This window comes from Sorex araneus, chromosome 4 (assembly GCF_027595985.1).
Source record: "Sorex araneus isolate mSorAra2 chromosome 4, mSorAra2.pri, whole genome shotgun sequence".
Taxonomy (NCBI): domain Eukaryota; kingdom Metazoa; phylum Chordata; class Mammalia; order Eulipotyphla; family Soricidae; genus Sorex; species Sorex araneus.
The window spans coordinates 73,417,381-73,440,756 of record NC_073305.1 but is presented as its reverse complement, the minus strand read 5'-3'; the positions used below and the strand labels follow the sequence as shown (position 1 = coordinate 73,440,756).

Below are 23,376 nucleotides of genomic sequence, written 5' to 3'. Positions count from 1 at the left end.
GGGTACAGGGTACGAGGTACCGGGTATGGGGTCCACTCGGGCTTTCAGGACCAGGTGGGCATCCCCATCTCCAGAACCAGGCTGGGTTCTGGGTGGGAACCAGTTGCCTCTCCTATACGATGAGCTGGATAAAAGACGGGGTTGCAGAAGCAGGAGCTAGTACAACAGGAGGGTGGTTGCCTGCACGAATCTGACCCAGGTTCTATCTCCAGCACTCCATATAGTGCTGAGTCCCGCCAGGAGAGACCCTTGAGCACAGAGCCAGGAGTAGCTCTTTAGTATCACCAGGTGTGGCCCCAAAACAAAAACCCTGGGAAAGACGCAGGCAGAAACCGCATCATGATACAAATGATAAATTATATTTATATCGTAAATAAGTATCAATAGTCAACACAAGTTCAAAACTAGCCACCAGGCCCTGGAACTGAGCAGAGGACTTGGGGACCCCCCACCACAATGCCAGGATCCACGAGGGCGTATGTGCAACACGTGGCTGTGGCCGGTGGCTTCATGATCAGTGCATGGGCAACAGGAGGGGCAGGGGCCAGGCTACTGCTGGGGAAAGGGCCGGAGTCTTCCTAGGTCCGTCCCAGTGGTGGTGATCCTGGGCCTGCCCTCGGGAAGGACTCGTTCTGTCCCCCAAAGAATCACCAAGCCAAGTAGCAGTTTGGTCTGTGACAATGAGCTAGGGCCCACAGACCCATGTGAGTGACAACACCTGTCTGGGGGAAGCCCCTATCTCTGCCTTAGCCTCTCCCAAGCTGGAAGAGACCAGAGACTCGGTAAGTAAGTGGGGAGCCCTGTGGGCATGCCCCAGGGCAGAGGCATGGCCGGCCAGGAACTCTGGGCAGCTGGCTCCAGGACCCTCACGGGTGGCTATGGTGGGCAGGCACAGGAAGGAGGAGAATGGCTGAGTGGACACCACCTGGCCTGGGCCATCTCCCCAGGGCCTCCTGCTAAGGCTCAGCTCTCTTGAGCCAGAGGGAACAGCAGAGGGCCTGCCAGTGGCCAACTGGGAAGTCTACAGAAGAAAGCCCAGTCTAGACCCTCGCCAGGCCGAGCAGGCCTGCGGGTGTGTGGCTGCCAGGGTAACGGCCCTTCCCTGGGAGCAGTCAGTCTGCCCTGACTCTCCCATTCATGACAATTTCCTTGTTTTGATGGTGGAGGGTTGGGGAGGAAAAGCAGGAGGGTGGAAGAGGGTATTATTAGTGCATGTTTGTTAAAAATCTACTCTGTGAAAATGATTTTCTTTCTCTCCAAAATACGAGATCATTTTTAATGTCACAATTAAATGTGTCAGGTGTAAGCATGTGGGTGGGTCGGGCCCAGCCCTGTTCTTTCACTCCCAGGCCAGTCAAGGGCCACAGCCCAGGAGCCATGGGCACCAGAGCCACCGCCCTCCCACCCTCCACGCGCCCCCCACCCCCTGCCAGCCCCGGAGGGGAGAGTAAAGACCAAGGAGGCCCCAGACACCCCAGCTTCCAGGTGACTTGTCCATGTCTGCAGTCCTCTGGGGGGCGGGGGGGAGTTCTAGTCAACCCTACACCCAGCCACAGAGAGCATGAGCCACGGAGATGAGGCCACATTCTCACAGGACTATTTACCCTTACCCTCCTTGAAACTGGTATCATCAGTCAGAAAAATAGCGTCTCTCTCAGAATCCAGGCAAAAAGCCCGAAAACTAGTCAATTTGGTAATTCACTAAAAAAATGGAGTTAAAGAAAGGAAAAGGCAACTGGAGGCTGGAAATTATTTTGTGGCTGTTGTAGTTTTGTTTCTGTATAATCAATTCCCATATTTTTCCCTATAAAGAATTTGCTTTAGTTTTTTCATAAGGCATTTTTTTGTCACTTCCTTTTAAAATTTTCTTACAGAGTTAAAACCATAAATAAGAGGCTTTATATCAAGGACATGACACATGCCAAAATCTTAAATTCAGCCAGACCTGGTCAATTCTATCAAAACTAGACAGTTAAATAAGAACCACGTTATAAAAATATTAGCCAAAAAAAGACTATTAGATAATTTTGCAAACTCAAATATGAAACTGTACTAAACAAAATATGTGCAAACGTATACAAGCATAGAGCCGCATGGCAGAGTTATGCTCAGATTAGTTAAAGCTTGCTCTAGTGGGTTTCATCCCAGAGTTCCGAGGGCTGGCGCTGACTCTGGACTCACACAGGAGTCAGAGAGAAGAGAATATGCACAAGCACATGCCCCAAAGGCCAGGGTCTAGTCTGCAGTCTCGGTGGGGCAGAAGTGGGGTCTGGACCCTCTCTGTGGGAGGGCCAGGGCCAGGGCGACACTGACCACTTCCTTGTCCCATGCCACCAAGAGCCAAGCCCGTCTCCACGGGAGGCGGCAGGAGAGTGGCGCTGGGTGGGGTGGCTGGATTCGCCTGTGACCGGAAGCCTGAGCGCCCCTGCCCCTGACTCGTCACACAAGCACCCCTGCTTGGCGTCCTTCTGTGCACCGCCACTCCGGCCATGTGTCTGCTCAGGTCCCAGGCCCAGGCACTAGAGGAGGAACGGGTTGGTGGTGCCGGTAGCCGGGGCTGCCGCTGAGGGCATTCCCACGCCACCCACCATGTTCATCGCCAGGGAGGAACCACTGGAGCCCAGAGCTGTGCGTGAGGCTGCAGAGGGCCCGGCCAAGGGCTCCACGGCTGGGCCAGGCCCGAAGGCCATGCTGGTCCCAAGAACTGGACTCCCCCGCAGCTGGTTCAGGGTCAGTGGCTGGGGCTGGTTGACCTGGAAGGGGTTGACAGGGGCGGGAGCTGCGGCTGCACCTGGGGAGAGAACAGGACAGTGGCAGGTCAGGACGATCAGCGCCACGGAGCCATGCTCTCCCTCTGGCAGGGTCGGAGGCGGGGTCCCACACACTCCCCTTTGGTGCGAGGACCCCCACCGCAGCCCCTCTAGTGCCATCAGACCCTCCGTCCCAAGGCCATTCTGAGCAGGACCTGTTTCTTGCCCCCAGCACCCTAATCCCTGCAAGAAAAAACTGGGGGCAAGAAGAGAGCATCCCTGGAGGTCTCCTGAGAGGGACACAGAGGGCAGCGGACACGGGGCCATGAGGGGGGCAGGACTCTGGGCCTGGAGTGCGGACACTAAAGCCAGGGCTGGGGAGCCCGAGGGGTAGTGCAGGTCTCCTGGGGGCAGTGGGGTGGGCTTCCAGCGTGGAAAGGCAGAAGCCCACAGAGGACTGCGGACCTTCATGTCCCCGGAGGGTGTTCCCATGCCCAGAGGAGCTGGTAGGCAGCAGACTCTGGCTCTTCCCGCCCAGCACTCCTGTCCTCCAGTGGACAGGGCTGGCCAGGGGCGCCACCCTGCTCTGCCACACCCCCAGATGGGCCCCAGGAAGGAGCCCTGAGAGAAGAGGAACAGTGAGGCTCAAGGCCAGCCCCACTGAGATCAGCAGAGTGCCAGGGAGGCCAGCTGTGAGCGTACCTGGTGCCAGGAAAGGATTGAGGGACTGGGCTGGCGGGGCCGGCTTTGTCAACAGGGAGTCCAGGTTCACCAAGGTGGCGTTGGGGCCCAGGAAGGACTCAGGTGTTTTCCGGGCGCTGCTGGGCTTGCTCGAGGAGCTGCTCAGGGGCTGAGCGTCAAAGGACTCAGGGCTGGCAGCGCCATTGTTTTGAGGTGGTGGGGAGGTGACCTTCTCGGCTACAAGACAAGGAAACAAAGGCACAGTTGACAGTAGGCCCGGCTCCAAGATGGGGACCCCGGTGAAGAACAGAGACGTCCCCCTGCGCAGAGAGGCCCTGATGTTCATTGCAGGTTGCAACAGTCCCAACTGCAGAAGGCAGTCACTGTCGCCACGGCCTGTGTCAGCCCCTGACATGCAGGGAGGAGGTGAGAAGCAGCCAGAGCAGCCCCAAACACGATGCTGCTCTGGACTGGTGGCAAGGCAGGAATGACTTTTTCATGTTTTTTATTTTCAAAATTTTCTGCAATGAACATAAGTTTTTGACAGTAAGAAAGCTTTTTTTCTTTTAAAAAAATTCAGCCAACAGAGGGTATGCTGAGACAGGCCAGCGGGAATGCAGTTTGCTGTGCCAAGACGCAATGTGACAACAGGAAGACGGGTTCTTAAAAATGGCCCTGTCTGCCCCGCTGTAGTGACATTTCTAAGAACCCAGCTTCAGGAAATAATGCAAACTTGTGAACAGGGACTTAAGCACAAAGATGTTCACCACAGCATTATTTACTTCAGAAAAACTTGAAAGCAACCTAAAATGTCCTCCTGCAAAGCAGCAATTAAATGACTGCCAGGACATCCAGAGAGATATGCATTCTGAAATATCCGCTGAAGAGCTGTTAACACAGTGATACAATGGAGTAGTCTGCTACTCCAAAAGTAGGGGGAGGGGCCTGACTATTTAACTGTGACTCTGACACAATAAGCCAAACCAGAGTCCCAGAGCTCAGAAATACTAGATGGGAACACGAAAGCTAAGGCTAGATGGAAGAATCACAGATTCTTTCCTTTTCTTTCATACACACTTGCAAATTTTCTCCAATGGAACACTTCCAGGATTGGGGGTGAATATTCTGCTAGAATTGGGGGCAAATGTTCTGCAAGTGCGGAGACGCTCACAGCAGCTGGGGCACAGGGCAGGGTGCAGGCAAGGACAGTTAGGTTGGCTCTGGCCTGGAGAGAAAACAGGATCCTTGTTCTTAATGCAGCAAAGAAAGACCCCAAGAAGCAGCACGTTCCAAGATGCCTCTAGTTCTCTGAGCTGAGAAGAGGCCCAGGGGACCATCACGGGTGCCCAGCTGACCATACCTTACACCAGGGAAGTCAGGCCTGTGGCTGCAGCTGGGCGAAGAGGCAGAGAAGAGGGAGGGAGGTGGGAAAGGCACGGGGAGAAGCCGAGAGGTGAGAGAAAGGAGACAAGTTGCTGGGGGACGCGGCCCGAGAGGCGCAGACAGTCTGGCTTTGCCCCCACCTCCATCTAGGGGGTGCACGAGAACCCCTGCTGTCCTCCTCTGCCTGCCGGGTGCAGCCTCCACACCGCACCCTGCGCCCCCAGACCAGGGCCCACACGGCAGCGGGCTGGTGATCTGATGGTGAAGCGGGGGAGCAGGAATCCCAACACAGTAATGAAGTGGGGCTGAGACGCCCAGCTGGGGTGGCCCTCCCTCTGGAGATACGAACAGAAATGATGGATCAGATCGGGGATGGGAGGTGGGGCGTGGGGTGAGGGACCCTAGGAGGGAGGCAAAGTCAAAGGAAGAGTGAGAGAGATGCAATCACTAGAGTGTTCACTGCAACTCAACTCATCTGGCTCCCAAGATCAAAACATAAAGCAAATGCACAAATACTGTAGATTTTTACTTTGTTCTGTTTGGGGGCCTCACCCAGCAATTCTCAGGGATTACTCCTGGCTTTGGACTCAGGAATCACTCCTGGCAGTTCTCGGATACCAGGGATCGAACCCAAGTTGGTCACACACAAGCCAAGTGCCTTATCCACTCCCCCAAAACTGATAGGTTTTGAGAACGGATTATTACTTCTGCAGAAACTGGGCTAATCAAATATACAGACTATTACAGAAACTGCTACCACCTTTACATACCTGTTTTCTTTGAAGTTCGAAGGTTGTCAAATTCAGAAAAGTCATCTTTAACTGTACCATTCAAATTACTGAAGAGATCCAAGGCCCCTGGGTGAACACAAAAGGCCAATGAATATGGCTTCACCGTGCTTCCCGGCCAGCAGCGAGGGCAGCTAGCCAGGAACCTCTTCCTCCCTTGCCCCCTGGGTGCGCAAGGGACACATGTCTAATGCCGCTCCCACAATCCCATCCCAGACGAGGGTCAGCAGTGACCAGACCCCATCTGAGCTGCGCCTGAAACCTGAGGAAGGGGCTATAGGCACAAGCAGGGGTGCCCGGTGAGCGGCATGCCGGGGGCCTGAGCTCCCCCTCACACCAACACAGCAGAGGAAGAGCCATCAAGTGCAGGCAGACGCGCAGGTTCCTCTCCCCAAGGCCGGGCAGAGGGAGGCTCACCAGAGGCAGAGGCAGCCACCCAGGCGTCAGAATCTTTCCCAGCACTGGGCGCAGGGGGCTGTGGGGACGCCCAGGGGTCTGAGCCCTTGGCGGTGGAGTGTGTGCGCGCTCCGATGCCCACTCCCCACAGGTCCACAGAGGTGGCTGGCTTGGCACCTGCGGGTAAAGCAGATGGAGTTCAAGCCCACAGAAAGCTCTGGGCATCCAAGGCTGAGACTGGAGCCATGGAAGTCACAGCCAGCGTAGGAGAAACAGCTGCAAGTGCATCCACGCCGGCAGGAGGCGTCAGGCACCTTCCTCCTGGGCGCAGGGCAGGCTCCCACCATGCAGGCGGCTTCCCGAGCTCTGCTCAGGCCCGCTCCTGCTCTGCTGTGGCAGTTTCTCAAGGGTGACAAACAAAACACTAGCATGACAGGGGAAATAAAGCCAACGCATACAGCCATCACTGAGCTCTGAGGAACTCAATTCAATGGCCTTTTTCTATCGTTCAGAGGCTGAAGACTCAGAGAAAACCTTGTGTCTGTGTTTTGGTGTTGGGGTGGTCGACGGTGCTCAGTGGTCGTGCCCAGGGCTTACCCTGGTGGAGCTCAGGAGACCATATAGGGTGCCAGGGATCGAAGCCAGGTTGGCTGCGTGCAAGGCAAATGCTCCTTCCGGTTCCTTTCCGTGTCGGTCTGTGGCCGGTGTGGGGATTCCTTTCTCCCAGAGGGGCACGCCAATGAAGTCACCAAAGGCAGCACATCCCCAGACCCAGCCCGTCATGGTTTGTGTGAAGCTGGGGCTGAGCCCAGAAGTGATTTTCTTTTTGGTTTGGTCACAGAGAAGCACCTTCAAGTCACAGACCAAGTACTCAGCTAGGCCTTTTTCTAAACTCAGCACAGGTGTGCATCAATGACCAGACTCGCTCGTGCCGAACGGGGAACTCCCCTGTACCGAGGCTAACTAAAGGGACTCATTCTACTGCCATGGTACATTCCATTCCAGGTGGGCAGAAGGCTCCTGGGCTCCGCACTCAAGGGGCTGCCACGGGTGGTGGCAAATCCTGGCACCGCAGGAGCTGTGGCACGGCCCAGTCGTGGCACCGTCCACCGCCAAGTCCCTTGAGAGGAGCCACTGTCGTCCATGGGCAGGGGTCCACCGCTCCTCGATGCAGATAGAGCACTGTCCCCCACCCCCCTCCCTGGCTCCTCTCCTCTCCTCCTCGGCCCCCAACCACCTCGGGGGCCTGTTTATCTCTGATCCAAGGATTCTTTCCATGTTCTGAATAGTGATTCTTTTCACTTGTGCTACAAATAACTTCTCCCAATTTGGGGCTTTCCTTTCACTCTCCTTAAAAGTATCTTTTGCTGAAGAGAGAATTTGTGAACTTTAATGGAGCTGAATGTGGTAGTAGTTTTTTCTTTCTAGGGTGAGGGGAGAATTGGGTCACACCCTGTGTACTCAGGGGGGAGTCTGGTGCTGAGGATCACTCTGGGGTCACACATGCAGGGCAAGCACCTTGACCCCTGACCACCTTCCTGGCTCCGCTGCTAGCTATTAATCCGAGTAACGAACCCGTGGGAGATGTTCTCCTTTCCCTCCGCTGCTGCTCTCCCTGCGGCCAAGAGCCGGGGGCCCAGGGCTGCCTGGTTCTTCCTCAGCCTTCGACCATTTCTTCCCACCAGAAGGGACCACCAGGTCCAAGGAAAGCCTGGGTGCAGACACCCTTGCTCTGTCATGATCTTAACATTCCCTAACCAAATGTTACCAACAAACTTGCCCTCAGCAGATGGGAGTGCCCATGTTTGAAGTTTGCTGAGACTTTGGCAGGAGCTGGTGGATGACTTGTACTAGAGGGTTTCTGCCTCTGCGACACACGACTTTCCGCTCAGTCTGTACAGACAGTACCTTGGCTAACACCTTGGTGGCAAGCAGGTTTTCAGATTGCACTAGATAATGCTGATGCTCTTTCCCACTTTGGTTTTGTGACTGCTTCTCTGCTGAGGGTTTTTGTTTCTAATCGGAATTAACCTGATGTTGGTCTCCTCACCCAAGGTGTCCTACCGGGCTCTATGCCACGGTTATGCTAACTTACAAGGAGATAGACACCATTTTCCCAGCCTTTGAAGCTTGTGTAAAAGTAAAACAGGGGTTAAGGCGTTTCCTCTGCATCCCACTGACCCAACAGTTCAAATTCCCAGCACCATATATGGTCCCTGAGCACTAAGGGGGTCACTCCTGAGCACAGAGCCAGGAACATCCCTGAGCGAAATCTGGTGTGACCCAAAAGCCAAGAAATAAAGGTTCAACTGTTTCATGAAATACCATCAAAATTTGCCAGTTAAGCCCTTTAAGCAAATCAGGGCTTAAATACTGACACAACTTCTTTTATGGTTTATAGAACTGCATTTTCTTCAATTTTACTACTTTTGTTTTGTTTTGAGGCCACTCCCAGTAGTACTCAGGGATTACTCCTGACTGTGCTGAGGAATCATTCCTGGTCTCAGGGAATGAAATGGAATGCCAGAGACTGAACCTGGGTTGGCCACGTGCAAGGCAAGAAAGAGCCCTACCCACTATGCTACCTTATACTATCTTTTAAGGTTTTTAAAATTTATTCTTTTTTTCTAAGTCTTCAGATTTGTAGACAGAAAGTTGTTCAAACAGCCTCCCACTATTAAGTCTTAATAGTGTCTGTACTTATACTGTTCATTTCTCTCCTAATACTACTGGTGTCTTTTTTGTTTTTTCACTTCAACTTTTTTTTCCACAAACATCATTAATTTACAACTTTATAGAATTTCATGGGATAATTACCTTTAGATAATTACCTTGCCAGAGATGGTTTAATAATCTTTTCAATGACCGATTTCTGTCTTGTGAATATTATGTGTTTGTGTTCTAAGTTGCTGATTTCTATAGTTAAGAGTTTCATTCCTTCTATTTTGTATTAGAGTGCTACTCTAGCCTCTAATTTTACCTCAATACTTTGGCACTTCTTTTTCTCTTTGAAAATATAAACATTTAGGGGCTGGAGCGATAGCACAGCGGGTAAGGCGTTTGCCTTGTACGCGGCCAACCTGGGTTCGATTCCCAGCATCCCATATGGTCCCCTGAGCACTGCCAGGGGTAATTCCTGAGTGCAGAGTCAGGAGTAACCCCTGTGCATCGCTGGGTGTGACCCAAAAAGCAAAAAAAATAATAATAATAATAAAAAAATAAACATTTAAAGCCAGAAACTCCACTTATCTATTGCTTCAATTCCCCAACAAATTCTGACATGATTATTTGGTTGTTCTAAATATTTCTGATTTTTATTAAAACAACTTCCTTGTCTTAGGGTTTGTAATACTTTTCAGATGTGAGGTAGTGAAGTTTTCATTATTTGGAGGCCACACTTGGTGCTCAGGGAACATCCCAGTACTGGGGTCAGACTGGGCCTCGAGCACTGGTACTGCAGGCGGGCCCTTGCCTTCCACATGGCCAACCAGGTTTGAGTCTCAACACCCTGAGCACAGACCCAGGCGTAAATCCTCAATCCTCAACTCCCCCTCACACGACAGACGAAAGACGCAGGGCTCAGTCCTGCTCCCAATCCCCTCCTCCTCTAGCCTTCCCCACGCCTGGGGCGCCCTCCACTCAGCCCTCCCAGTGTCCTGGGACTCCCATGGAGGGAGTTCCCAGGGGTGAGGCCTGCGCCATGCCTGCAAGAGCCTGTTCACGGATGGACATGAGGGTTGGAAGCGCTGTGGCTTCCAGAAACAAGAAACAAGCTGCCCGCCTTGCAGCCCTGCGGGTCCGTGAACATCTGGACAGGTGAGCAGGCAGACCACGGGACAGAACAGGGGAGGGAGGGAGCCACTCTGAGGCTGCGCCAGCGGGCAGAAGGCATTTGAAGCAGCCCAGAGCGCAGAGCGGCACCTGGCTGCCAGCCCGGAAGCCCCAGGAGCCCTCAGAGCAGCACCCGCAGACAGGAGGGACAGCCCTCACCCCAGCCTGCAGCCTCCCATGTGGCCCCAGGATTTCTCCTGAAGCTGGCGCCAGCCTGCTCTCTGCTTCCACCCACGACTCGTGGGGCTGTGTGGGGAGGGGGAAGGGCGGGGGCACGTATTCTGAGCTGCTCGTGGGGCAACGCAGAAGACATGGGTTTGACTCACAAAGGCCCTAGGGTCTGGTGCCAGGCTACCTCCAACGCCCCCAGAGCTCAGAACGGAGCCAGACACATTGAAGGTACAGTGCTGAGCAACTTGGGACTCAAGGAACCACGCAGAACTAGGAGTACCACTCCGGGGCTGAAGGCTGCTGGCCAAAGGCAGTTTCCTGGTGCTAGGTGCGGTCTCTGGAATCGGAGAGAGCAGACAGCTTTCTCTTTTTTTTTTTTTCAGGGGGTGGGAGGTTGGGGTCACACCGAGCAGTGCTGAGGGCCCACTCCTGCCTGCGCTCACGGGACCTATGTGGTGCTGACCTCTGTGCTATGACTCCAGCCCCAACATAGCTCCTCCTTAAAACTGAAGGTGTTTAGGTACAGCAGGTAGGGCAGTTGCTCTGCCTGCACACAGCCCGTCGCAGCCCAAACGGTCCCCCAAGCACTGTCAGGAGTGATCCCTGTGGAGAGAGCAGTATGTATGGCCCACCTCCCAGCCCACCCCCAATTAAGGCATGTATGCTCGAGATGTAGTGAATTCTGAGCAAGGGACATGCTGTACACATTGTGTACACAGCAACGAACTGTACAATGAGTCCTGACAGCAAAACAAACAAAAGCCCCAGAACCTTGGGGTAGAGGAGCCTGAGGTTCATTTGCCCTAATCCCCCTGAGCAAGACCAGGGACGTTGAGTGACTGACCGGTCAACAGCCACTTGAGAGAAGGGGTGGGGACCTCTTTTCTGCCCAGGGTACCTGGGTACATATAGCATCACTCATGGCGATGCCACACAGGCAGACAGGACGTGTTGGCAACAAGAGGCATCTTGTCTGTCTCGCACAGCCCAGGGCCAGCCACAGGATGTGCTGGGCTTTTACAGTCTGCGGGATGAAAAGTTGCCACACCTGCTCATGAAGGCTCTTGGGAAACTCAGGAGTCGGAAGCACGCCCAGCTGAGAGCTGCCCCTCTGTCCACGACACCTGTGGAGGCCCCAGCTTCGGCAGGATTTCATTCCCTCAGAACTGCTGCTTCTCAGCTGAGGGCTCCAGAGGCATTTTAATAAAACACCGATGACGTCCCCATCCACATTCCCACACACAGATCCTGGCGAGGCCAGGGCAGTTTGTAGGAGCTCCCACATGATTTGGACACGCGGCCAGAGTGTGTGAGGGCCATGGCGTGCCTTAAGCTCTCGTGTGCAGGTCAAGCCTCCTCGGGCCTATAGCACTCGCTGTCCAAAGGCCCTGCCCAGACAGAGCCCCAAACGGACAGACCCTGCGGGAAGGCACTCAAGCCCTGCCCCACAATCGTGGCTCTCGGCAGTCCCCTCACTTCTCAGCCGTACCTGTGCCCCTGGAGCAGGCTGAGGTCCTGTCCCCCAGAGTCAAGCACAGACATAGCACCTGCACCGGTCAGGGACCACGGTGGCCGAGGACGCACCAGCACCCAAGGCAGCCAGGAGCATCTCACCAGCGTGTGCATTTCTGAGCTGTGTTCTCAAAGGCAGTTTTCTAGGCAGACAGAGGTTCAGCAACTACAGCACTTGTGTCGAGCAGAGACAAGTCTGGAACTCTCCCTGGCTGCCCCGCCAGTCCCAGACCTTGGGCTGTTCCCCCAACTTCACACGAGAAAACACCTCAGTGACCACCACATGTGCAAAAACAGCCCTGCATCACCTGAATCTAATCAATTTAATCTCAGGTAAGGAAGGGCCAAGCATACCGGTTTTAGCCAAAACAGATAAACCAACTGCTCAGAGCAAAAAAAAAAACCTTTTCAATGTTCCCGAAATTCTCCCTTTTTTTCTACTATGGCACTGTGACCTAAGAGTGACAGGAGCAAGACGCTGGCCTCACATTGACTGACCTGGTCAGATCCCTGGCACCGCCAGGAAGGAGTGACCCCTGAGCACAGAGCAAGCCCTAGCAATACCAGGTGTGGCCCAAATCCCCACACTCCACACCCAAAGAACAGCTGCACACACTACACGGGTTCCAGTGCTTTCTCCACGAGTCTGCACGGGCCAAGCAACCCCATCCCAGCTTCGACGTGGAGCCCCCACCGCTATCGCTCACTGAGAGCTGCTGCAGGGCCTCTGCCGATACCTCCAGTCACTAGCTTCCCCTCCAGAACGGCCAAGAACCTTAAAAACCAGCAACATCCGAAAGGCGCAATGTTGAAGCAATAAGCTCCGGCCCGGAGGCAGGCCCTGCGCAGTCAGTCAGTGAGAAGAGCACCGGAGGGGACAGAGGGGTGAGCGAGTCAGGCCCAAGAGTCAGAGGACCAGGGAAGGCTGCCCAAGCTTGGGGAGCGTGGCCAAGCTTCTGACCTGGGTGCGTGCAAGACAGCTCTGGCCAGGCTCTGGAGGAGTCACCAGCCACATGCTGCCGGGCCTCACGTTCCCCAGACCTCCCTGGGGACCAATGATGTGCCCTCGAGTTCCCATGGCCGGAGAGCCCAGAAGCCAACCTGTGGGAAAGCAGCTTGGGGGCCGCCTCAGGAGCCCCCACTCACCACCTGCTGCCAGCAAGACCAGGGCCAGCCTCCCCCGTGAATGAACAGTCACTCACTGCAAGGTTCCTGTGTGCTCTGCCTGCCACCTCCCCGGCAGGGGCCAAGCCATGGCATGCAACCAGATAAATAAATGCTTGTTGAAAGCACGAGTGAATAAGACGGAAGGAGGATGGAAGTGGGGGCAGAAAGATCAAGTAGCTTCCGTCTCCTTCTCTGTGGGCCCGTTCAGAAGAAGCATGAAGCCTCCCCAGCACCCACACATAAATATTCATGTGCACAGAGGCAGTCAATCTCAGGGTCACAGAATGAACTGGGGGGCCAAGGAGGCGGAGTCACCAGAGACCAGAAGCACCACCTGCTGCCACCGCCGGAAGCCGCCAGCTCTGCCCCAAGCCAGGCAGTGGGCGGGTGGGGAGTGAGAGTGCCAAGCTGGCCAAGCCTTCTGAATCAGCAGCCTGTGCGCCTTCCCGTACCAGGTGGCTGTTTTGTGTGTCGGGAGGCGAGGAGGAAGTGCCCCGCTGACCTGGCAGGCTCCAATGTCCCCCCTCTCGGCCCTGAGCATTTTCTCCCCAGGCCACACGGCCACGCTGCCCAGCACTGGGAAAGCATGGGTGATGGATGGCAGGGTCTGACACCACGGCTTTCCAAACTGCCGCTTCCCTCCCCATGTAGGTGCCACCAAAGGCACAGGGCAAAGTCTCTCCCATCTTTCTCATTTCAAAGCCTGTCTGGGGACTGGGGGGTGATGCCACAGCCACCAGGAGGTTTTCTTTTATCTGGTAAACTGACATGTCTGGAAAGATGGGAGTAAACTGTTACCACCCCGTGGTGGCCTCAGGAGTTGTGTGTCAATCGAGTTGTAGTGACCCGGTGCCTCAGTTGTATGACGTTTTCACGGATGCCTGGAGATGCTCAAATATTGCAAATTTAAGGATCTATATGGAATTATAAAGAAGTATACATACAGTGGTATAACTGCTTGGACAATGTGAAGACATTAAGTGCCAGGAAAATAAGAGAAAAAAAGGAAACAGATAAGCTAATTTCAATTTTATTTGAAAATTTTCGTTTATTTTTGCCACACCCGGCTGTGCTCAGGGCTCACTCCTGGTGGTGCTCAAGAGATCATAGGTGGTACCTGGGACTGAATCTGTCGGCCAAGTGTAAGACAAGTGCCTTGCCCACTGTGCTACCGTTCTGGCCTGTTTGTTCAATTTTAACCCTGTATTTCTTGATGCGAAAATTTAGGTGCCTTTTCCAGGACTTGCCTGGCCACAGTTCAGGAGAACAGAGCAAGGCATCCTAAGCACGAGCTTAAAGTGTGACCAAAGAAACCAGCAAAGTCTCTGGAACTTGTACGCTCTGCACACTTCCAAGTCACTGGTGAAATGCCAGTGCATCTGGCTCATGACAAGGGTCCTGAGCTGGGCCAATGGCAAGAGACAAGAAACTTGCAGTTTAGGAATGATGTGTCTGCAGATACGAGCCCAAAAACTAAAGGATGGAGCCAGGTTGATAGTACAGTGGGTAGAGCACTTGCCTTGCACACAGCTGACCCGGGTTCAATCCCCAACATCCTATATGGTCCCCCAAGCACCAACCAGGAGTGATTCTTAAACACAGAGCCAGAAGTAACCAGTAACCCCTGAGCAGTGACAGGTTGGCCTGAAAACAAAAGCCAAAGAGAGAAGAGGTCTCTGTGGGCAGCTCCCTGTGCAGCACTCAGGGCCTCTCAAGCTGCCCTGGCAAGCTCGGGGTCTTGTTCCCTAGGAACTGTGAGAAGCTCAAATACCGGGGGTGCAGATCCCAGTCAGTCCCTGTGGGCTTGCCCTGTACTTCCCAGCTTGCCCATGACCTTAAACACAGGCTGTCTGCCAGCCAAAAGAAGTGCAGGGCAAAGCTCTCCATTGAAAATTTACACCTTTGGGGCCAGAGTGATAGTAGAGCAGGCGGGGTGCTTGCTTTGCATGCAACCCACTAGGGTTTGAGCCCCAGCATCTCATATGGTCCCCAATCCCCACCAAGTGTAGCAGCCCCCATCAAAAAGGGAAAACAATGTTTTGGGGGATAGTGGTGTGGCTTGGTAATCAGGTATCTGCCTACAGACAAGGCCGTGGCTGAGTGGATCCCCGAAGCCCAGCACACGAGATGTGCGCCACCTCTGGCACAGCAGAGTACATGTGTCCCACACGCAGAAACAACCAAGGGAAACCACTCAAAAGGTGAAAGTGAGATACAGTGCTACAATGAACCACCTGCTGAGCAGCACTTAAACTTACGAACTCAACTGGCTCCAGTGTGACCACATTCTTTTTTGAGCAATGAGAAGCTACCAGTCTCTGGGGCCAGCGAGATGAGACAGGGGTTAAGGTGAGTGCCTTGCACACAGCAACCCTGGCTCAATCCCCAGCACCACACAGTGAGGCCCAAACTCCCTGCCCACCTTCCCACAAACTCCTAGTCTCTTCAGTGATCATTATCCAGCTCTCACAGGACAGGCAATCTTTCCTTAAAGCGTCTCAGTTACAAAGGGAGGCGGCCTGGGTTGGAACACGGAGGCTTTCACCTGTGCCTCCTGCACAGGGGAACCATTGCAGATGCCTCCTGCCTGGAAGCCCCTGCCAGGGTTACTGCTGAGGTGTTCCTGTCCTGCCAGGCCTGTGCAGGATACATGGGAGTCGAGCCTGGCCCCAACACGGCAGGGGAGAACCTGACACCTGCGACACCTGGGCAAGCATCAGGAGACTGAGATGAAGGCGAAGACAGTTCCAGGTCAAGGAAACACACGCCACAGCAAGTGGCCACAAAATATACAATTTAAATTTCAAAGCCTGAAAGCCTCCCTCTCGGGCGCGGTATGTGACTACCCCAAACTCACAGGCTAAGGCCTGTGTCCAGGGGCTGGGAAACCCAAGATGCATCCAAGATGCCCAAGATGTCCACCCAGATTAAACTAATTTTATCACTCCTGTTTCAAATATTCTATCACAAACTCTCTTACGTTTGGCATTAAAAGGAACCATCAGGGGTCAAGGGGACAGTACAGTGGGTAAGGTGCTTGCCTTGCACGCAGCTGACCTGGGTTCAATTCCTGGCACCCCAGATGATCTACCAAGCCCGCCAGGGGTGATCCCTGAGTACAGAGCCAGCTGGGTGTGGCCAAAAACAAAAATAATAATAGGAATAAAACAGAAATAAGAAGAACCATAAAGTATTCATTTAGCCTATTAAGCTGATTCACTATTGCTTTAAACGAGTACAAAATATCATTTCTATTCATTATAACAACTTGACTTAGATATTTCACATCATACATTATAGTTTCTTAATCTGGGGTTCTGGGTACAAATGTAGTCCAAGTGAGTTGACACGTGTCCCAGATAAAGGCCAAGTTTCAGATGCATGTGGCAAACAGTAGAAAACTGTTCCCGGGAAGGGGAGTGCAGGGCCGCAGCCCGAAGGAGCGGGGTGTCAGCTGAGAATATGCTACACACTGGCTCCCCCGCCCCCAGTCAGAGCAAGCAGCTCGGCCCAAGCATGAGGCCCCTGGCAGGCAGGAGGGCACAGAGAGCAGGGGTGTCTTTACCAAATGATGACCAGGATTCCGAAGTGCTGGCTGGGGCCACTGGCCCGCCCCAGGGGTTGTTCTGGTTGGCGGAGACTGATGGGCCCCAGGGCTCTGCTTTTGGGGCAGCAGGGCCTGAGCTGGGAAGGGCGTCCATTAAGTCCAACAGAGTAGTCTGCTGCGGGTGCGAGCAGTGCTTTTGAGATAAACAGAAGGAGACAGGGTTTAGTTTTGCTACAGCAAACATCCACAGGGTGGCTGTAAATGCTGCCTGCGCCTCTTAGTGGAGCAGGAGAGGAGCCCAGAAGACACTAAGCCCCTATCTCCTGCCCCTGCCCACCATCCCACCAACCCTCCATCGCCATTTCCCACTGCAGCTAAGTGGGTGCAACAAGGGGCCACCCAGCAGGCGGCTGCCCTTCCCCTGGGCCTGCCCTCCCCGCTGCTGGCCTGCAGTCAGGCCCCACGGCTGTGCCCTCCCACTCTCAGGGCACTGGATGGAGCCCTGGGTCCTTGTGTGAGGGGCTCTGTCCCTGCCTGGTGGGTGAGATCCCTGGGCACAGAGCTGGGCCCTGCCACCTTCAGGCCCCAAGTGGGAGTCTGGCCCGGAGTGACAGTGGAGAGAGGGACTGAGACCAGAGTCAGGAAGGGTCTTCTCTATCAGGAACAGTCCCAGATCACTTGCCGTGCCCCAACTGAGCGGGGGCCCAGTCAATGGGGTTCCTGGGACAAAGAGCAGCAGGAACCGAGGGTCCACTCAGCATCCAGGGAATGCAGGGTGTGCACACTGGCCCACGGCAGCCAGATGTGTTTTCAACTAGAGCCTCTTAGCGCTAATCTGAGGGCCTAGGAGCAGCTTGGGGGGGCCACGGCCAGCAATTCTCACGGGGCTCACCCCCAGCTCTGTGGCCTCACCATGCATTGTGAGGGACAGAAGCAGGATAGGCACTGAGCAAGGCCAGCCCCTCACCCCTGCACCACCTCTCAGGTCCCTGTGGTGGTTCACCCCTGCCAAAGGTGTCCCAGAAGTGCCCTTCCCAGGATGTGCTCACCTCTCTCTTTTTTGGAACTTTCACTGTGTCTCTTCTGCTTTCTTCAAGGGCCATCTGTAACCTGAGGTCATCCCCCCGCCTGAGCCGTTCTTCCTGCAGGGGACAATGGGCCTTGAGGCTGATGATCACTGTAACAACATCACTAAGAAGAACAATGCACCGCAGACAAGAAGCAGGAAAAACAAGACTACACGACGGATTCTTCCAGAGGAGGCTCGTGGTAACATGTGTGGGACGGTTACACTTCTACACCCAATACGACTCTCCCTCTCTATACCTCAGCAGCCTCCCCAGTTTGGGGGTCCCGACAGGGAGAAGGGGGCGTCAGCATCACCAGACTGGGGAGAGTACTAATGTGATCGTGTGAAAATGGCTTTATAGTTCTTTCCAATGACAGAAGCAATATTCTCCTCATAAGACACAGAAATACGACAATCCAGAAAGGAAACAGAAGTGTTAAGAATCACTTAACACTCCCCCTTGGGGCTGGAGCGATAGCACAGCGGGTGGGGCGTTTGCCTTGCACGCGGCCAACCCGGGTTCTAGTCCCAGCGTCCCATATGGTCCCCTGAGCACTGCCAGGGGTGATTCCTGAGTGAAGAGCCAGGAGTAACCCCTGTGCATCACCGGGTGTGACCCAAAAAAAACAAAAAACAAAAACAAAAAAAAGAATCACTTAACACTCCCCCTCCCACGGGGTGTGTTGCAGAGATGACTGTAGGTATTTGTTTCTAAGATTTCTAACAGAAATGATTCATTATACTTAATTCCTATTTACTCAAGGCAAAGTTAAGATAGGATCATCTGGCTTTTATCCTCTATAATAGCTAAGCATAAATATATTCATTATATTTTGCTTCTCATAAATATGAAGAAACGGAGATGAGTGATGAGCGAATACGGGCTGGAGCTGGCTGTGGGGACCATGCAGGGCACAGGGGCAGACTGAGTGGCCGTGTCTCCCCTACAGCTGCCCGGGACAGCAGCGTTAGGAATTCCAGATATTTCGACACAAATCCTGTGGTAATGAACTGCCACCTAATCACCCCCAAGTGAACCCCACTTCTAAGTGAGCAGCAAGCACTGGCTCTGCCCAGGTCTAGTTACCCGTTTTTTTTCTGCTTTATTTTTTTAATTGAATCACTGTGAGACACAGTTACAAAGCTGTTCATATTTGGGTTTCAGTCATGCAATGTTCCAACACCCACCCTCTCACCAGTTCACATTTCCTGTCACTGATGTCCCCAGTTCTCCTCCTGCCTAGGCACTATTCTTCTTGCAATACAGGTACTGACAGCCTCTCACACAAGTCCCCTTCCCTCCTTTCAGCACGCAGTTCTTGCGCAGGGAATCATTTTCAGCTACCACTGCCCTACCGTCGCTTCTCTGTTGTTCTAACTGCCCTCACACTCGCCCTTTTATTTGTTTGTTTATTTATTTTGCTCTTTGGGTCACACTTGGTGATGCACAGGGGTTACTCCAGGCTCTGCACCCAGGAATCACTCCTGGTGGTGTTCAGGGGACCATATGAGATGCTGGGAATCGAACCCGGGTCGGCCGCGTGCAAGGCAAAACACCCTACCCGCTGTGCTATCGCTCCAGCCCCACACTCACCCTTTTTAAAGGCAACTCTGACGAAACAGGCCTGAGAACTATGACCCTGGGAAGGCTGTGGCAGCAGCTCCACCCCCTCCCAGCCCCCCCAAATTCTGCATGCTTACTAACACAGACCAGGAACTGGAAACATTAAGCCTACACACACTTCTGTCACTCTTGTTTCCTGAGACCTTTCATTCCAGCCAATCTCCCCGACACACAGTGTTTCGAGGTTTTTGATTCGCCTGCCTTATGATCTTCCCAGGGTGCTAAGCCACATGCCCTCCCCCACCCCCCATGGCCAGGCCTCCAGACACTCAGGCCACGTTCCTGCCCGCGTTGCTGTCCCTCCAGTCCTTGGAAGCACTGCTGGCTGGCTCCTTCCTCGGCACCTACTTTGAAACCTTTTCCTGGAAAAGGTTTCAAAAATAACCTGGAAACTCGGTACCTCACTCTGCAGAGGACTCCCTCCTGAGAGAGAAGCATGCAGTGACCCTTGGGAAGCTCATCAGAAATGCCCAGGACAAGTTCCGGGTCACTGTCCTCCCTCCTGCAGAACAGCCCCCAAGCGGACCCCTGCCTAGGCACTGACCTGCTCGGCGACTTCTCTGCTCATGGCCAGCGCCAGCTGCAGCTGCAGCTCCTCTTCTCCGCTCGTCTGGGGCCGGGCCTGCTCCAGCTCGGAGGACACCCGCGGGGAGGTGGCTGCGGGACAAGGCAGAGTCACCAGAGGCAGGGGAAATGCTCGGCAGTTACCTGACCACAGTGCGTCCCACTCCCCCTCTATCCCCACCCGGCCTGGCCACAGCCCAACACCGGGACCTGCATAGGGAAGGTTTGCCAACAGTTCAGTGTGCAAACAGAGCCACAATCAGATACTGTTTTACAGCTCTATCAGCCATGTGGTACCAACCAAGAAAAGAGACCTTTGTAGTGGAGCCACTGCAGAGAAGACAGAAAATATATATAGTTCTTAGGGAAAAGAACCAAAGAATATCTTTCAAGCAAGCATGGGACACCCCCAACATTTAAGACTCATCCTAGAAATCCAGGATATGGCCCAAGGGGTAGAGTACAGACAAGGCCCTGAATGTGATCCAAATGCCCCCCTACTCCAAAAAGCAACATGGGGCATAGGCATGTCAGCCCCCAGCATCACTGAATATATAGCCCCACAACAAAATAAATACATAAATAACCCAACAAATAAAAAGTGTTAGGCTAGAGCAATAGTACAGCGAGTAAGGCGGTTGCCTTGCAAGCGGCTGACCCGGGTTCGATTCCCAGCATCCCATATGGTCCCCTGAGCACCACCAGGAGCAATTCCTGAGCGCAGAGCCAGGAGCAACCCCCTGAACATCGCTAGGTGTGACCCAAAAAGAAAAAAAAAAGTGTTAAAAAACTGTTTAAAAAAAAAAACTCACTCTCAGTATGATAAAGATCAGTGAAAATGAAGCCCAAACATTTCTAGAGCAACCCTAAAAATTTGGGCTTTAAAGTAAAACTTGAGGGGTGCTGGAGTGTAGGATAACATAGCTCTGTAGTTTAGGTTTATTGGGTTACTCCCGGTACAGTGCTCCATACTCCTCTTTGTTTATTTGTAGCTTCTTTCTTAGTGTTCTGTTGACTTGTAAATAATGTTTTTCTCTTCTCCTTGAGTCCTTTGCATAGTTTATTCAGAGCAATTCCTTTTTGTATGGACACAGGAAGACTTAACTAACAAATGTTATGCTTTTGTAACCTGGGAGTCATTTGAATCTACATGATATTTTCCTCCAGGGCATCTGTTCTCTTGACCTAAGCCTCAGCTGCCCTTACTTCCTAGCATCCCCAAAGCAGGGTCCCGACGACGTGGGACGAGAAGGACCCAGGGCAAGCGGTGAGTTGTGTGCTACCCTGGCACCAAGATGGGCCTGGCCAAAGTGCCTAATGCTTAACTGTAAGTTAAGACCTTGATCATGGACACTATGTTGTCATGATCCAAACAGTGATAACTAGATTCGGACCCTGCTAGGGTGAGGAATGATTAATCTGGCCTGAGTGCTGTGGTCTGAGCCTGTGGCAAGATGTTGCCAGGAGAGCTGCCTTGCAAACCTCAATGTATCTCTTGCTATGTCCATGCAAAAATAACTAGTATTAAGATGTTAATGAGTGTTTGGAATGGGGAGAGGAGGTATTTTGCCTACTGGCAGTCAGGAAGGGCTTTGGAATGCCCTGCCCTCAGGAAGGGCTTTCTTATGTTGATTTTGCTACCAGGCTGGGTGTAGCCTAGAAGGCAAGGTGGGAGAGAGAAGGGGGAGGAGACAGAGAAGCCAGGGAGAGGCGGCAGTTGATCCATAGAGAGGCTGGAGCTGGGAGTGCGGGAGATGAGAAAGATGGAAGATTGAATAAATGGTAACTAATCAGCAACCAGCTTGGTCCTCTTTCTTCCTTCGCCTGTCCTTGACCACCGGCCATCCCGATCCATCCAGTCCACACACTGCGGTTCCAGGGCACTGAATGCGGGCGGTGAGACAGAGCCGCCCAGAGAGCCCGCGAGTGCACTCGCCCCTCGGCGAGCTTTAGTTTTTTACACTGGAGCAATAGCACAGCAGGTAGGGCGCTTGCCTTGCACACGGCCAATCTGGGTTCAATTCCCAGCATCCCAGATGGTCCCCTGAGCACTGTCAGGAGTGATTCCTGAGTGCATGAGCCAGGAGTAACCCCTATGCATCGCCGGGTATGACCCAAAAACAAAACAAAATTTAAAGTAAAACTTGACCCTGACTTGGAATAATGGACATATACTGACAATTTTTGCTCTATGCACTTAGACAAAGCCTTAAGCAGCTCCTGTGCAGCTGCAGCTCGGAGGAATGAGACAAGACTCCCTCACTGATGGGCAGTGCCGGGAGAGGAGCGTCCACAGCACATGGGCACCTGGGGAGGGCCAGCAAGATGTACAGTAGGGAGCTCCCACATCCCCAGAGGGAAGCTTTGTGCCCAGGCCTGTGTGTGCCTCCCTCTGCCCCGGCTCAGGGGCTTCTGTGGGCCACTCAGCTACAAGTTCCCATACCCCATCTGCCCAGCCACCCTCCGCCCCGGCTGGGGTAGCACTCACCCTCTGCAACTGGGTGGGTCACGCTAGAGGACTGCTTGGCAGGGAGGACCCAGAACTACCCTCACAGCATCACATCTATCCCCAGAGTTTGGCAGTGTTGGGTGGGCAGATGGACGCACACACAGATGGCAGGACAGACAGACAAGGGCTCAGCTTCACAGCTGATGAGTTTGGAAATGCTCCTCACTGTGAGCTCTCTCACTGCATTACTCCCTTCTCCCAGTACTTCCAGCTGGACAAATTAACCAGCAGATCTGTCTCCCCCAAGTGCTGCATCTGTCCAATTTTCCATCTAAACTGGCTCCTTATCATTTTTAGCGGATAATTTATAAGCAATACAAAATAAATTATTTAGGTCCTGCTTGGGGCAGGCTTTATAGTGGTGGAAGGTGTCTTGGTGGTGGGATTGATGCTGGAATATTAAATATAATAAACATAATAAATTATTGTGAACTTTATAGAAATAAAATAAAATTTAAAATTCAAAAAATATAAAAATAAACGGGCTCCTTAGGGTCTGCCTATAGGAGAAAGTCAAAGGTTGGGGATGAATCCTGACGTGTGAGGGATTCTGCCAGGTGGCTCAGGCTACAGCATGTGAGACAGGAAGGGATGGCACGGGCCGGTCTGCACTTGGAGGGTCAGCCACTGAGGGGCGAGGAGAGGTGGAAGGGGCAGCACGGGCAGAGCCAGCAATACTCTGTAACCCAACTTTCAAACAACACACAAAATCCAAGGCAGTCAGGGGCCATCTGAAACAGTCTGCAGTGGGGCCTCAGGGCTGGCTGTGATTACTCTCAAGCAACAGAATTTTTTTTTTTAAGTCAGCAATTACATGTCTATTCTAAGTAATACAAACAATTCAAAGAATAAATCAAAAACAAAAATGCTGCCATTATCAAATACACAAATTTTTTCCTTAGGAAGATTAAATCAAATCCCATCTTACTGCACCACCCTGGTTCTTTTCCAAAGTATTTCTTTAGGAATAGAGACATTTGGTAACAAAATGTCCTTAAAGTCATTTTGCTTATTTGATTCCCCCAAGTATACTGGAACAGGAAGTACACGTTCTGCGGTGCTTGCTGCCAAATACCTGTGCCCATCGCAGAGACCACCTATTAGGGCCTCTTGTGTCCAAAAAGCAGAGATGACACCATTCAGACTGGTGGAAACAAGGCCAGGTGGTCCTGGAGGACGGTGCTGGGGGACTCTCCTCAACCCAATGGGACTTTGCCAACCGGATCATCAACCATTCACCCCTGTGCCTAGCCTCGTTGGAAGTTCGCTTAGCAAAGCCTCCGGTGATAACAGCACACCCTTCATTTATCTCCCAGTGGTAATTATGAGGCAACAAGCAGAAGATCTCCTGAGTTGCTCACTCCAAAACGAGTGATCTGAAGCA

General features: G+C 53.1%; 1 protein-coding gene across 10 annotated transcripts in view; it reads right to left on the bottom strand.

Annotated features, from left to right (window-relative positions):
* Positions 1-337: 337 nt before the first annotated feature.
* EPN2 (epsin 2) overlaps positions 338-23,376 on the bottom strand; it is a 77,289-nt gene continuing 54,250 nt past the window's right edge. For 9 of the 10 annotated variants that reach the window (XM_055134686.1, XM_055134688.1, XM_055134691.1 and 6 more), the window contains 7 exons: positions 19,464-19,576; positions 17,276-17,368; positions 16,245-16,419; positions 6,020-6,175; positions 5,585-5,671; positions 3,453-3,668; positions 338-2,791 (listed from right to left, as the gene is read on the bottom strand). In XM_055134686.1, coding sequence (XP_054990661.1) covers positions 2,520-2,791; positions 3,453-3,668; positions 5,585-5,671; positions 6,020-6,175; positions 16,245-16,419; positions 17,276-17,368; positions 19,464-19,576 — 1,112 coding nt within the window. In that variant the 3' untranslated portion in view covers positions 338-2,519. The remainder of the gene's footprint in view (positions 2,792-3,452; positions 3,669-5,584; positions 5,672-6,019; positions 6,176-16,244; positions 16,420-17,275; positions 17,369-19,463; positions 19,577-23,376) is intronic. The other variant, XM_055134692.1, reaches the window with a different exon arrangement.